Raw genomic sequence first — 15,912 nt, 5'->3', positions numbered from 1 at the left:
CCTTAGAGGAATGGCTGAAAATAGTCACATATTCTGGAGGAATCCTGAGTGGGGGTGAAAAGGACTCTGTCTATGCCATATGTACAGAAGGCAAAGGAATCATCTGGAAAGTGAAATTAAATGCTATTTAACTTAACAGCAAATATATAAATGCAATGATTTCTTGTTTTCTCTTCATACAGCATTCTAAAGAGCACAAATGAGTGCCCAAAGACATAAATTTGATTTAGTTTTTAAACAATATTACTTTGTGAACATGCTGTAATTTTGAGATGGTTCCAAGAGGGAAAGCAAAGACAAGACTATATAATGCAAGATTTTATTTATTTGTGGATTCTCTATCTGTTTCTACATGATTAAAACTCCTAATATGCCTGCAAAAATTGACAACTTGTAACTTTTTTTTACACCTCCAACAGAAATAGTGAATTAGGAATAAGCACAGATTGCAACAAATCCAAGTTGTTATCATGGCAGCCTTTCTTTTTAAACAAATTTTTAACTTTAAAATCCTTTGTACAAACATTGAACCGATGATGTGAACATAATTTATGTGATTTCTCAGACTGATCATTTTCCTTCTTTTAATGTAGATATTTTGCTGGATGATGTCACTGATGGAGCACTGCACAAAGAAGGTCATAGTGTCAAAATTTTAGTCACCATAAACAAAGGCTATAGTCAGGCCAAGGTAAGTGCATTACCTAGAGCAGCATTATGGCTTAAGCAAATGCTGGAATATAATAGGTCAAATTTTTTTCAATATTTTTAGCCAGGAACTGAAGGGAAATATCCCATAGATTGCAGCTCTCTTCTGTCATCCATACTCAATACAGTTATGGAAAACTCCATAGGCTAATGCCATATGGATTCTCTCTGCCTTTGTGGTGGCTTAGACACTACTAATTCTTAGTTTAATTAGTAGTAGATATCCTGGGACTTGCTGTCTCTGTTTTTAAGTCATTGTAAATTAGATCTATGCATTGGTCTCCTTAGGGTACAACTGTGAATTTTTTGCAGAAAAATTGTCATGTTTTCATGTTCTGTGTTATAAAAAATTAAAAATACAGTGCAACCTTTTAGTCATCTTTTTAAAAACACAGATGCAATCAAAGAGCAGAACAAAATTCCCTTCTTTATAAAGATGTATCAAAGTAATGTAATCTGTACCTATTTCTGGCACAGAGATTACCAAAGTTGTAAACTCTCATTCTAAATAATGTTCTTATTCTTCATTAGGAAAACTATGAATCTTCACAGAAAACTAATTAGCACCATTTTTAGTTCAGTTTTCAAAAAAATCTCTCTTTGCAGGATCAAAAGCCACATGCATACCTGATAGGATCAATTGGAGTCAGTGGAAAAACAAAATGGGATGTTTTAGATGGTGTAATCAGACGTCTCTTTAAGGTAAGACACTGAAAAATTGGCTTAAGTATTATTACAATTTTCTTTTTCACTTTAGAAAATTTCTGTATTCTTTGAGTTATCTTGCCAAGTTTTTTTTTTTTGGTTTGAGGTTTTTTGATATATAGCTAACACCAACTACTATTAAGCTTTATTCTCAAGGTCACAGTTCTTTTTTTTATCACTGTAGGCAGTTTTCCAAATAGTTCTCATTCAATAAATATTTTTATGCCTTATGTTTTCATATAATTTCAGGAGTATATTTTTCGAGTGGATCCAACTACTAGCCTGGGTTTAAGCTCTGACTGCATTGCTAGCTACTGTATAGGGGATGTAACTAGAGCCCATAGCCTAGAAGTGCCTGAACTGCTGCCTTGTGGATATCTGGTTGGAGATAATAACGTCATCACTGTGAACCTGAAAGGTAAAACCTGAAGAATACTTCTGCAGACACCATAGAGTTCTACACTGCAGTTCCCTATCCTTTTATGTTTATTTTTCTTACACCTGACCTTTCAGTATTGTCTCTAGTTTGAGGGCACATTTATCACAAACTGCCTGTAAGACATTGCATAATATCTATCACAGTCTTTTGAGGGAAATCTAAGAATATCTGTCCTCCCCTGCCTGACTGCCAAATCACAACAAAATACAGATTTCTAAACAGTGGCAAAAATCCAACCCCAGAATAGAGATTACAATGAGAAATACTTATGCTTTATTCAGTTCCACAGGAAAAATTCTATACATTTCAAAAGCTCTAGGGATTTGCTATTGGAGGGTAGAGGGCACCTTCAGGAGGACTTTATATGCATTGATGTGACAACTGGTAGCCCTCGTGGCTGTCACTTTGACCTTTTTTTTGTCATCATTGCCAGTAATGTCTGAAACATATATCTTTGCCTCACTTAGCCTTCTCTTCACATTTACTTTCATTGCATCTCTCCCATTCATCTCAACTCACCACTGCTGTTTAACTTTTTGTGGAAGGATACCAGTATTTCTACAGTAAAGAAGTCCTTAACAGGGATTTGATTTAGAAGATTTTATTTAAGAGGTATCTTTGCTTTGGGCATAGCACTGATGCCATCAGGTGCTGGAGCAAATAACTACTTTAGCAAGGATAAGACAGGCCCTTTTTCTTTTCTTTTCTTTTGTCCCCAGGAGTAGAAGAAAACAGTTTGGACAGTTTTGTGTTTGACACATTAATTCCTAAGCCAATTACCCAACGGTACTTTAATTTACTGATGGAGCATCGCAGAATTATTCTGTCGGGACCCAGTGGCACAGGGAAGACCTATTTAGCTAACAGGCTGGCTGAATATGTTATAACTAAATCTGGCAGGAAAAAAACTGAGGATGCAATTGCAACTTTTAACATAGATCACAAGTCAAGTAAGGTAAGTTACAGCTGAAAACAGAATCTATTGCCCAGTTTGTAGAACACATTCCATTAATGGGTGTACTCTTCCGCTGTTCACCTAGCACTTCTTCCTTCAAGAATTTGGTCTCCAATCCCAGTGATATACAGGGACCAGATCTCTGTTCTAAACAAACCATTGAGGCACTGTCAAGGAAGTCTCAATTTTTTCCCTCTTGAAGAAACCCACTTTAAGTATAGATGCAGAGTCCAACTCCTTTGTAAATTAAATTTTTGAAGTGTCTGTATTTTCCTTTATCAGAAGGTTTGCTATATAGTAATAGTAGTGTATCTTTTTTTATGATGATAACATCAGCCTTTGTTATCAAATATTTCAAAGGGGTGATTTGAAATTACTGTCTTGGGCTGTTTCTTAATCAGCCCTGGGGAGATACAACTGTCATGATTTCTGGTGTGCATCGGTCAGGAAGCTGACCGTACTGAAATTGCCTCACACATCATGTCACATTCCCAGTGATTTACATAGCTCAGATTATCAGGTTTCTGGCAGGGCTACTGTGCTAGCCACAGATAATGCTACTCACCTGGCTGTCCTGAATTGAGTGTACTCCTAACTTGGTTCCTGGGGGGACAAAAATGAAAGGGTTTGTCCGGAGCTTTCTGATTTTCAGAGAACATAATGAATGATAACGTAAGAAGGGAGAACATACAGATCCCAAAGGGGCAAAAGGACCATTCTGGCAAAAATAACTGCTTTTCACTGTCTTTGTACAGAGGATTTGTGATGCCATTTACTTTGGCAGAGAATGTGTTTGTGTTCTATTGTTATACCATACACATCTCTAAAGGAAATTGTCCCACAAAAGTGCAAGCTTTTGGATTTCTAGTAAATTGCTTGGTCTGTGTGTTTCACTGTTGTTGGTGTTTCACTGTTGCTTTTGGGATTGGATTGGTTGGGGTTTTTTTCCCATTTTTCTTTACTTCTATCAAAATTCATGTAGAATATTTTGAGTTTGTAATAAAATTTTTTAAAAAAAGAAAAAGCAACATTGTCAAATACCAAGGGTGTTTGAATAACATAGATAGTACTATTCCATGGAAGAAACCTATAATGTTCCCTGAGAGACACCTGATCATAAAAAGGCAAAGAAAAATCTTTCTTGAAATAAAAAAGGTGCATATTCCCATTAAAGAAGAAAAGATTCAGCTATGCCTAATCCAGAAAATAAAATGGCAGTAGGAACTCTGCCCATAATACTAAGCATTTCCAACCCTGACAAAATTAGATACCTCTGGAGATACAGCTGTAGAACTTGACCAGCCCAAATTCTCAAGAGCAACTGTTGACAAGAATATGAAATAGTTGGATTGTAGAAAGCTGTCTTTTACTGCTGCACTAAACAGCAGCCAGACAGCTGACAGGAAAGAAGAATTTACACACCAAATTTTATTATGAGGTGTGATAAAGCATCTCCAAGAAGGCAGGCAGATTTCCACTGAGACTGCTGAAAGGAGAAATCTAAAGGAGTAGTTCATACACCAAAATTGTGTGACAGTGTGGTGGGGTTTTGATATATAAATGTGGCACTCATAAGAACGAAGGTTCAAAAATTATTATGAGCAGCTCAGCCCACTGGAAATGGCATATTTCATTGCAATGTATTTTCCTCCAGCAATTTCTAAGGAATGTATCCCCCAAATCAGAATGCTTCTGTCATTTGCCTTGTGTTCAGCACCTTTGTTTTTTCCTATCATGAGGCTTTATTGTTGCCCTGTGCAAGCAGGATGTTTTCCTGCATGTGCACATCCAGCTGAGTGATCCACAGGAGGAAAACTCTTTAGCAGTCATTTTATCTTTCTGATTTTTTTTTCCAGTGAAAATATATCTATGGTCTAATTGATTAATCTCTTCTGGGCTCGGGGCTTTGTGATTTTGGTTTTGGTTTTTTTTTTTATTAATTCTGCTGAAGGATCTGCGGCAATATCTGGCAAATTTAGCTGAGCAGTGCAGTGCTGACAACAATGGTGCTGACCTCCCTGTCGTCATAATTCTTGATAACCTCCACCACATCAGTTCACTAAGTGACATCTTCAATGGTTTCCTCAACTGTAAATATAATAAATGGTAGGTAGCACCTTTTCTCTCTCCTTGCACACAGATTTTTACAATTAAAACAGTAAAAGCTGCTTGTTATTTTGCAAAATAAAATGTCCCAGTGAAAACTTAGGCTCCCATAAGTCATTTGCAAGGCTGTTAAGTGCTTCAATAATTTTAACCCCTTTCAGCCGAGAAGGTAGCTGTCTCCTTCACTTCATTTACATTACTTCCATGCTTCTCAGTGAGATGTGAATGCACCACAAGACTTAAGAATGTGCTTAAACACTTGACTCTATTATAGTGTTATCCTTTGCACCCTGTCAGATCACACAAGCTCATTAGTACCATAAGAACAGCTTACACATTGTTATAGGGGAATTTGGGATAAACCATGCCATACAGGAGCAGCTTTGAGTGTAGCAGATTTGCCCTTCCCAGAGTTTTCCTGCAGCAGTGCAGAAGTATAAAGTTGGCTGACTGTCCTTTATTCTCAAGCAAGAGTAAAAATAATGTTTTCTAGAACTTTTACTGCCTAAAACATTGGTTATTTCTGCTGTAGAAGTGATGTTAAAGGGACTTCCCTTCATAAAATCATTGCATGCAATGTCTTACCCATGAGATTCGCTGGCTTTTGAAATTAAAAAGCTAAGCATACTGCCAAATTATGAATTGCATTAAGAGAGGATTTGTTTATTTATTTATTTATTCATTACAGATGGGCACTAGTAAACTCATATGTTCAAGAGGGAAATCATACAAGAATAAACATTTTAAAAAGGGTACCTCAGAAATGTTTTAAATGTATGGCTATAGTAACCTAGACTCTTTTGAAATTGGCCTAGTACAGATAAAAAGACTGAATATACTCTGAATATTTGAATGAATTCTCCCTCAAAAAATCCTACTGCTTTTATATTTTCAGTCCCTATATTATTGGAACCATGAACCAAGGAGTTTCTTCTTCACCAAATCTGGAGATGCATCACAATTTCAGGTACATTCACTGTATTTACTGTGGCCATGTTTGCTCAGCTCCCTGCTTCTGAGCCCAGTTCTTTGACAAATATTGATCTTGTGTCTCATCACAGTAAAGCATTTCAGTTTCTCTCTTCTATTGATGGGTCTCTGAATGGTGTTGGGGAGTGGTAGAAGAAATAAGACACTGTCTGGCACCTCTTACAAGTTGCTGAAGATGATTGCATTCCTGCATTACTTTTGTTTTCAGCAGTGTCTTGAATTCCTGCTGGAACCTGGAATGGCTGTATTGAAACAGTGAGCAGAAATGAGGTTCCTTGGAGCAGTGCTATACTTGCTGAATAATGACACTATGACATTACTTATCTGTATGTTGAAGAGGAAATAATGTATTTGCTATTCATTACAGCTTGACATTTATCTCTTCTACCCAGGTGGGTGCTGTGTGCTAATCACACAGAGCCTGTTAAAGGTTTCTTAGGAAGATATCTGAGAAGGAAACTGATTGAAACAGAAATAGAAAAGAGCATACGCAATAATGAACTTATGAAAATTATTGACTGGATCCCCAAAACATGGCATCATCTCAACAGCTTCCTAGAAACACACAGCTCTTCAGATGTAACCATTGGTGAGTCCACTGCTGGAATGGTTTGAAATAAGGATGCAGGCTGAGCATTTCAGGGGTTTGTGAAGATTATATTATAATTATTTTAAGTTTCTGTGTCTCAGTGGAAAGTACAACATAGCTGTGGGGAATTTGTCTAGTTGTCAGCAAGATTTAAAATGAAATTGAAAGTTTATTGAGAGATTATATATAATTTCCTGGTAGTTCTTTGTTGCTAAATACTTTGAAGTAAAATATCACTATTTTTAAAACTAAATTTAAAAAAAACATACCCCCATAGTAACTTTCCTAAGCTTAATTATTTTCTCCTGCTTTCACACTGCAGTGTAATTACAGCAATAAAAACCCTTGGACTTTAGGTCTTTTAATGGAATAACTATGTTAGCAAAGATGCCAGCTTTTACATAGCTTTGCCATAAAACTTGTAAGTGTTCATCAGGCCCTAAAATTGGACTAAGTGACACCAATTCATTTTTAATAACAGGAGACTGTTAGCTCCTTTAATGTGGTCCTGTTTTAGTATTCTCTGGACTTGAGCTTGTTCTGGTACTGCTCTTTTAATTTGAGAAGATTATTTTAAGTGTCTTTCCTAGTTATACCTTTATAATACACAACTTGACCTCTCAGGTCCCCGCCTCTTCCTCCCCTGCCCTATGGATGTTGATGGCTCCAGAGTGTGGTTCACAGACCTTTGGAACTATTCCCTGGTTCCATATCTTCTGGAAGCTGTGAGAGAAGGACTCCAGGTATGTCATTTGTTTCCTAGAAAATTTTTATATTGCTGAAACGCTTTCTCCAAGCTGTTTTTAAACAAACAGTGCGTCCTGGTAAAAATGCTGTTGCATATGCAAGAGGAAAATCTTTGGATGGGTTATAGGAGGCAGATTCAAATTCCTTTTGGCTTGCTCTTGCTCTGGTGTGTAATTTAGCTTTGTCTGCTCCAGCACTGACATATCTTGTATTTTATGGAGAGGCTTTCTTCTCTATGACTGGAGGAAGGTGGGTTTTTTCCATTGTTTAAAGAGTTCCCAGCATGGTTAAATACAGCTCAGATTGTCTCCCTGAGTCAAGGCAATCTCAGCCTACCCCTGAATGGAACAGTTAATGAGTTTTACACTGGTGTCAGAAAATAGCTCCTACCACCTACATACACGTGTAGGCACCTAAGAGATATATAATTTCTGGCCGTGAACACTTCCAGGGATTCGGCATCCACAACTTTTCTGGGCAGATTTTTCCAGTGCCTCACCACCCTTACTGTAAAGAATTTCTTCATAACATCTTATCTGATTCTCTTCATTCTTATTTTAAAACAATTCTCCCTAACACTGTCTGCCTGCATTAAAATGTTGTTCCCCCTCATTTTTATAAGCCCCCTGGAAGGTTGCAATGAGGTCTTCATCAGGAGGAAAACTCTCCAGGTTATACCAGAAGAGGTTAGGATTTTGGATAATTTCACATCTTTGGAGGAAACCTAAATTTTTTTGTTTGTTTGTTTGTTTGTTTGTTTGTTTTTTATGCACGGCAATTCTATATCCTCTAAAAACATGCTTTGTGGAAAGGCATTTTTTTCCACTCATGACACCAAAAGATATTACTGCATAGTGAGATATTACTGCATAGTGCAGGGGGGATTGCTATGGGCTAGGCAAAGAACTGTGTAAGCAGCTGCAGTTTCTTTATCACCTGTATTGACACAGTGACATACTGATGCAGTGGAGGTTTAGAATCTTGCCTGTTGAATGTCTCATCAGCTTTCCTAAAACTGCTTAACTCTCTGGGAATTACAGTGCTTATGCCTTGTGCAGAACACTGCCAAACATTTGATAGAACAGCCACAGTGAGATTAACACTTGTTTAGACCAGCTATAAAAATGCAGGGATATTCTTCATGCTCATATTTTCCCAAGCATACAGGGTAACTGCTTAAATGAAAACTTCAGTTATGCAGCAGAAGATGGCAGCATATAAAAGAAAATATGTTTGTTTCATGAGCTGTACCAATTTTTAGCTGCTTTGGATGGCTTCCATAGAATAAAGTTGTTAATAATAAACAGAAATGTTTATATCATATAATTAAGTGTTCCTTGTACTGAAGATGGATAAAACTGCCTTTCTGGTCAGGTACTTTGCAAACTCACTTGTCAGACATAGGACTTCCAAGCCTTGCTCTAGATTCCAGAGAAGATTTAGCTACTGTTAATCTCAGATGAAGGGAAGTTCTACAGCCTGGAGTTAGCCTGCTACCTCTGAGAAACATTTCTCTTGGCTTATTTAGGCAAATCCCTTTTGTAGCAGCCTAGCCTCAGTGCAGGGCAGAAAAAGTCTGAGTATCTCTATGGCTAATACAAGAACTTGGCTCCCTAACCTGAAGCTCTGCATTCAGCAAGTGCCTTGCAGCAGGTGTTGCAGTGATAAGCACAACCCATCCTTCTGCCTTTATCACTGAAGTCCTCCCCTGCTATACTCCCTCTAGGAGTGCAGCCCACCTATATCCTCCATGAGTGCATGCCCTGCCAGTAGCATGGTATTCCTTGGATTGTGGGAAACTGTTTGAGGCAGGAGAAATTACAAAAAGCCCTGGTGTTTGGCTCCCCATCCCAGTGTATCATTGCCACAGCTAAAGGAAATCTTTAAAGCAGCTACCAAGGGGCTCTCAGTTAACATGCTGCTTGTGAGCAGCAATACAGAGAGGGGTGAATTTTAGTGAGGATGCTACCAGATCTCCTAAAATTACAATATTCTCATTCTTCCTCTGTTCTCCCTCCAGAGTCATAAGTGTTTTGTGTTTCATAGTGAGGAAAAATATATCCCTTGTGAAGTTCTTCTCTTAACCTTCTGAAAGTTATCACATTTAGGATGTGGACAGATGTCTGCTTCAGCATCTCATTTTTCTAGGAGAAGTGAACAATCTGTACTTCTAATTCACTTCAAACAAAATCCAATTAACTTGAATGCTTTTGATAGGTCTGTGTTAATTTCCCTGATATGCCTTAAGCAAAATACTTGGAGGTCTCATTTCACATTGTATCAAGCACTTGCTGTTGTCTACAAGTATCACTAGTTATGGAGCATTTCCCAACTTGCAGCCACTCTGTGTATTGAAGGATCATTAGTGGAGAAGATCTGATCTCCTTAAGGTCGTATTTTACCTGAGTACTGAGAATATCTGAAAGCAAATCGCTTTCTAAAATGGTTTTGATGTTTGTGATGACTTTTTTTTTTCTGCTGTTACAACTGGTACTGGAAAGTCTGTAAAATACTTACCTGTGTTATATCCATAATGTAGATGTACGGTAAGAGGGCACCCTGGGAGGATCCCTCCAAGTGGGTAGCTGACACCTATCCATGGAGCTCTGCAACTCTACAGCATGAGTGGCCATCACTACTGCAGTTAAGGCCTGAAGATGTTGGTTATGAAGGTTATGCATCAGCAAAAGAAGGAACAACCTCTAAGCACGTTCCGCAGACTGATACAGAGGGGGATCCCTTGGTAAGGTTCAAACTTTTAGGAAAAGGTTTTCAGTATGCACTTTACTCTCAGATGTTAAACTGTACAATGTGCAGTAAAAAAGTACTGTGTATCTATTCCAGAATAGGCTTTTGAAATGAATCCTCCTGTAATTTATGAAAATGTTGAAAATGAAAAGAAGCAGGAGGGCATGAATCACCAACACATTAATATGGCCTTACATTGTTTGTATTTCCCATCTGCCCAGATGTATTTGGTACCATGTATCAGGTCTTCTTCATTATATTGTTTGGAAGCCACTCTTCAGCAGCTTATTAATCAGTTTTATCATGAAAACATCTTTCTTCATCAGGCAGTTTTGCATCTACATTATACAAATGAAGGACTGCAATATTCACATTATCTAACTTACCTATTTTTGAGAATTTAGTGAAAATAGAAATTATCCATACTCCCATTTCTCATAATATTTCAAGTTAACTAATGATTGTGTAATAGTCTTAATGCAGAAGGAATGCAAGTGTGGTGGCATTAAATGATAAGAAGTTGATTTCCCTCAATGCCATGTATTGTTTTATTTAAATGTGATCCCAGACATTCAGGTTTACCATTGCCTCCTCTGATAATGGGCTATTAAAATGCATATGATGAACTGCTATTCTTGTGTAGTGCTTTCTCTGTGGACTGCCTTTATCACAATTCAAAATACCATTTTAGAGACCTATATTTCTAGAATAGGCAGCCCTTGGAAAAGGGAATTTCTCAGAGAAAAATGCACTTAACTGTGTTAAGAAAATGGTTCCTCAGCCTCAGTGTTTCATGTTCAAAAACAGTGTCCTGAAGAAGTGTAGAAAATCATCTTATTTGAATTTCTCCTCCATTCCACAAGCTTCCAGGTGATATTTTGGCACTGTGATTTGAGCTTCCTGTGAGTGTGTTGGACAGGCTTCCAGCACAGCATAATCTCCATTATGGTGAAGACTCAGGCTGTGAGCAGCCTGAGTTCAGTTTCCACTCAGCCCTGCTCCCTGCACACTGTGGTCAGCATCTGTGTCTGAGTAAATATCAGAAGCTTGAAAGTTGTGACTGGAGGGTTTGCCCCCACCTCCAGTGGAGCTCATGGGTGGACAGACCCTGCTCTTGTGGAAACAGAGCACATCTCATGCAGGATATATTGAACACCCATTGCAGGTATCCTGTGTTCACAAGCATGGCTATGTGTTAAAGCTGCAGCAAAACTATGCAAAAATGTTGAACACTGTTCAGTGCCTAGAGAAACTTCACCCTACAAGTTGAAAGCATAGAGATGTAAGGATTTCTGAACAAACTGGAAATAGGGACTTAAAACACAAACTGCTAGGAATAGATCTTTGGCTTTGGTTTTTCTTTGCCTGCTTTTTGTAACGACAGTGTATTAGTTCTTGAAAAACACTGAAGTACTGTCGACATTGCTTGCAGTCCTTAGCATGCTGGCAGAAGTGGATGCTTTATAAATAAAATCCTGACCATTATATAGTCAGGCATCAAGCATCCAAGTAATTTTCTGGATCTTTATGCTGCTATTTGATTATTTTCAGATGGTTTTCAGGTACCAGTAATCCCTAAATTATGGTGGGCTCAGTTCTCCTGGGTAGGAGGATCTTTTGCTGTTTCGCTCCTGAGGGCAGCTCCCCAAGAGCAGATGGGACTCATTTAAGAAGCAGCTGGCATCAGTCCACCCCTCTCTCATTCCCTCCCCGTCCTTCTCTTGTAGAGGGGGTATGTTACTGTGATTATGTTTTCAGTTGCTTTTCCAGTGCAATGCATATACACCATCCAAAAATTATCTGAAAGCTTGACTGTCTCCAAATATGGGCCCAGATGTCCAGCTGAGATATGGCTTCCTTCCTCTGCCGGTGTTGCAGCTGCAGCTGGCCTCACCCCTGAATTAAAGAGAGTTATCAGGCAGCTCCATTTGTATCCCTCTTTGGACCTTTAAACTTCTATTTAAAAACCAGAAGGCAATGAAAAGAGTGCCAGTAGGAGCTGCTAGCACCCCGCCCTTTCTGAAATCCTTTTGTATGGTCCCTCCTCTAGGTACAAGCACACCTCATACAGCAGGGGAGCTTAATTAAATTTTAACACGGTCGCTGCAGTTTTAAATGAGATGAGATTATGTAAACATTGCTTTCTTCTTTCAGATGAATATGCTAATGAGGCTTCAAGAGGCAGCCAACTATTCGAGCGCACAGAGCTGTGACAGTGATAGCACCAGCCACCATGACGACATTTTGGATTCATCCCTTGAATCAACTCTCTGAAAGGGACAAATCTTGCTGTGGGATGATGGTAAAATCTGTTTCCACTAGACCACTGCCAGTATTAAAGCAGCACACCGAGGTCTCTCAGTAAGAACGGTGTGTTGGAGGGAGGCAGGAGACCTAACTCTGCAAAGTCAGGAAGAAAAATTGAAGTGGAAAGCTTGAATTAGTTTAATTTCAAGGCATTTCAATACCTATGGAGCCGAATGAGACTCCATTTGTCAACTGGAAAGTGCCCTAGACCAAGGGCATCTGAGCAGATTGCACACATGTTAGCCAAACTGGAATATTTTTTTTCCCTTCTCCTCTTTCTCTCTCTCTGTCTCTCTGTGTTTCTCTGTACGAGTTTACAGCGAAACTTCTTTGGATTTTTTTTTCCTTTAGTTTATCCTGAGGTGCTGCATGAACAATGCAGCCTTCTGATTATCTTCTAACCTCTGTTGTGCCACATGGTGCTGGTCACAGGACGGCAGTGGTGTTTGTGTTATACACTGCTGCCCATTCCAAAATGAGTAAAAGATGATAGTAACTCAGAAAGCACAAACAGTATTGTGCAATCACCAGAAAACATGACTGTGATATGCTGGATAAGTGCCAATTTAATTCTAACTGCCATGGTCACGGTGATGCGCTCCATAAAGTTTTTAGTACACAAGTCACAGATTTTATAAAGTTATTTTTACCACAAGGGTCTTTTTTAACCGCCTGCCCACTCCTTAACAACAGTTTTCTACCAATTACTAACCAACACTGATTAAAGGCTTTTTAGGGCTTCATTTGTTTGAGCCTTTTCAGTGAAAGAAGGAACATTTCTTATGGTGCTGTCTCACTGCCTTAAAACAGATTTCTAGAACAGTTTTACAGTTGGTTTAATTCCTAAACCATTGGTAATTTACACTGTTTTTTTCTTCATTTACTAACGAGAAAACATCAGTTAACATAGTAGCCTCATATCTGTATATCATGATTTTTTAAAGTAATGGATACGAGAAAGAACAGTTGCTATATAATATTTTTATCTTGTGAATAGATTTCTCTGCCTACCCTCAGAAGTACACAAGGAACCCAAACCCACTTTCACTGCCACTTAAATGCTGACAAAATCGGCTCAAATCCATTTGGTCCCATGGAATGGAATTTTTGGGAGGATAGATGTTTTGAGTATTTATCCAGCAGAGCTGGATGCACTTGATGCAGCATGAGCACAAATATATGGGTTTGTTTTTGTTTTTTTTTTTTCCTTTTTCTAGTTTCAGCATGTTGTTTTGATTGCTATAGTTGTACATGAAGAATTCAGCATAAAAGAACACTGAAGCAGTGATGTCCACTGTGGAAGAGGAAGAGTTTATACTGTAAAAGTGGGTTGGTTTTGCACAGTCTACTGGGTGGGTATTGTAAATATAGAGAAAAAGAAAAAAAAAAAAAAAGAGAAAAAAAAGCCTTGCACAAATCAAATCAAAAGCAAACAAACAAAATATTGTATTTTATTCTGTTGGTGTTAAGAGATGTTTCACTTGCTGAGATTTCCTGTATGTTGCAAACAAATACAGAATGCAAAACCTAAAAGCTGTTATTACCTGGTGTGTTTGTCCTGTACTTACAGTTGTTACGACTATGCAGGAGCTATCAATGCCGCAGTTAGCACGTTTCAATATCTGTATGAAACCAATACATTTTGGGGGGAAAAGTCTGGAAATGTTTGAAGTTCATATGTCACGGCAGGCTACAGCCAGACTGCATCCGGACTGCTCAGAGTAACTGGAAACACTCTTTTACCACCAGAGCCATGGTTAAAATAGGTGCACGTGAACAGGAAGGTACCTAGGGGCTCTGGCATTGTGTAGTCACGTACTGTACACCTCCATGGATGTTACCTTCGGCATGTGTATCTGGTGCTATTCACTCCTCGTGGCCACCCCGTGGCCACCTGCTGTAACTTAAAGAAATCAATGCAGTTTCCAAATGGCACTGAGCTGCATCGCTGAATCTAGAGGTTCCTACACGGTGCTATTGCCCTAATAAAACTCTGAATTTATGCACGTAGGATTCAGTCTGACCAACATCGTGCCCCCCCAAACCTGGATCCGTTTCTGATGCAAAATGTCAGTTCATACACCTTGACTGACTCAAAGAACTAAAGCAAAGCTGCTCTTTCTTGTACCTGTGCTCTGAGCAAACCTGCAAATCTTTTCCTGCCATATTTAGCTCACAAACACACAATATTACATATACAAAACTTCCTGCAATACATCTCAGTGAGTCCACCTAGTTTACAACTCAGAAATTGTTTGTGAAACATTTGTCTGTACACATTTTATATTTTGTACATTTTTGATGTAACATATCTTGTAAATAGACAGAAACAGTGAAATAAATCATCTGAAAATTTTTGTAGTCTTTGTAAAACCCTAATAATAAGTATTTGGTGTCATCGGACTTAACTGGATGATGTATTTTCTATTGGTTTATTGTTCCTCTAGCTTGTAAACCAGCTTGCGTATATTTTTTTTTTGCAGGTGTGCACACTGTATCTGTCTAAATTATTACTTTGCCATTAAAGTGGAATTATTTATTGAAAACACGGTCTGATGTTTTTGCAGTCAGGACTACTTAACAGATATTATTTCAAATATATGAATGTGAAAACAAACTGACATACTGAAGGATGTGATTTTTCTGTATTAAGCACAACTGATGTCTGTAGAAACAAAATTAAGTACTGTTTCCAGTTTCAGCGATTCTGGATTTTTGAAAGGCTGTTTCCTTAGAGGGAACAAGTTATGCCACTCAGAAACAACTTCTTAATCTCCATTCTCAGGATTATTTTAAAATACAAGCCTATTTATTTTAGTGACAAAAAAATCTGTCCAAAACCAGTGAAGTATAATGCCTTATTCTGAAACTCAAAGAACTTAGAACTACTCCTCAGCAGGTATACATCAATATTATTTGATAGAATTCAAGCAAAGAAAGTATAATTGTCTTAGTTACCTAACCATAGACTTCGAGGCTGGAAGAGATCATTATGCTCCTACAAGTTGCAGCACCTCAGCTGTAAGTCTCAGCAGCTGGTCTGTAATTTCTCCTGGAACTACAATATCCCAGGAAAGACCTTTAGACATATCCGTACAGAGTAGAAGATTCATCACCTCATTAAAGATGTGCATAATTATTCACTGGGAGGTTTGGATTTTTGAAGGGCTTTATTTGCAGTTAAATCTTACATATCACTTTTTCAAGAGAATAATATCGCATACTGTCCTTTGTTATGCCCTTTCTTCTCATACTAAAAAGCAAGTCACAATCAAATCCATCTTTTACGACAGTCTTCTTTGCTTGTCTTTTCCATAAGTCAGGCAGCTTGCTCATTCCTAGCTTTTCACAATAAGCCATGGTTTTCAGGCCTCAGCATGTTTATTGCAGGACTTTATGACTATGTGGTTTATCAGATAGTCCACTCTGAAATGTGGATATAAGAATTGCACATAGCATTCCTGTCATGGTTTTACATTTGCTATAAACAGAGCTAATATCACCTTCCCACTCCCACTTCATATTTTCCCTGCTTAGGCTTCAGGGCTGACATTCACTCTCTAATTGCATCATCCCACTGCAAACTCATGTTCAGTTAATTATCTACCAAGACCCTGA

At 38.3% G+C, this 15,912-nt stretch overlaps 1 protein-coding gene across 7 annotated transcripts in view; it reads left to right on the top strand.

Annotated features, from left to right (window-relative positions):
• The window catches only part of NAV3 (neuron navigator 3), a 249,998-nt gene extending 236,171 nt beyond the window's left edge, over window positions 1–13,827 (top strand). For 6 of the 7 annotated variants that reach the window (XM_059846871.1, XM_059846869.1, XM_059846870.1 and 3 more), the window contains 10 exons: window positions 594–691; window positions 1,315–1,410; window positions 1,663–1,831; window positions 2,572–2,807; window positions 4,759–4,913; window positions 5,809–5,880; window positions 6,296–6,492; window positions 7,117–7,235; window positions 9,779–9,982; window positions 12,142–13,827. In XM_059846871.1, coding sequence (XP_059702854.1) covers window positions 594–691; window positions 1,315–1,410; window positions 1,663–1,831; window positions 2,572–2,807; window positions 4,759–4,913; window positions 5,809–5,880; window positions 6,296–6,492; window positions 7,117–7,235; window positions 9,779–9,982; window positions 12,142–12,261 — 1,466 coding nt within the window. In that variant the 3' untranslated portion in view covers window positions 12,262–13,827. The remainder of the gene's footprint in view (window positions 1–593; window positions 692–1,314; window positions 1,411–1,662; window positions 1,832–2,571; window positions 2,808–4,758; window positions 4,914–5,808; window positions 5,881–6,295; window positions 6,493–7,116; window positions 7,236–9,778; window positions 9,983–12,141) is intronic. The other variant, XM_059846868.1, reaches the window with a different exon arrangement.
• The last annotated feature ends 2,085 nt before the right edge of the window (window positions 13,828–15,912 follow it).

The sequence above is a fragment of the Haemorhous mexicanus genome, chromosome 5, assembly GCF_027477595.1.
Source record: "Haemorhous mexicanus isolate bHaeMex1 chromosome 5, bHaeMex1.pri, whole genome shotgun sequence".
NCBI classification, from domain to species: Eukaryota; Metazoa; Chordata; class Aves; order Passeriformes; family Fringillidae; genus Haemorhous; species Haemorhous mexicanus.
This window is presented reverse-complemented; position numbering and strand designations above follow the sequence as displayed.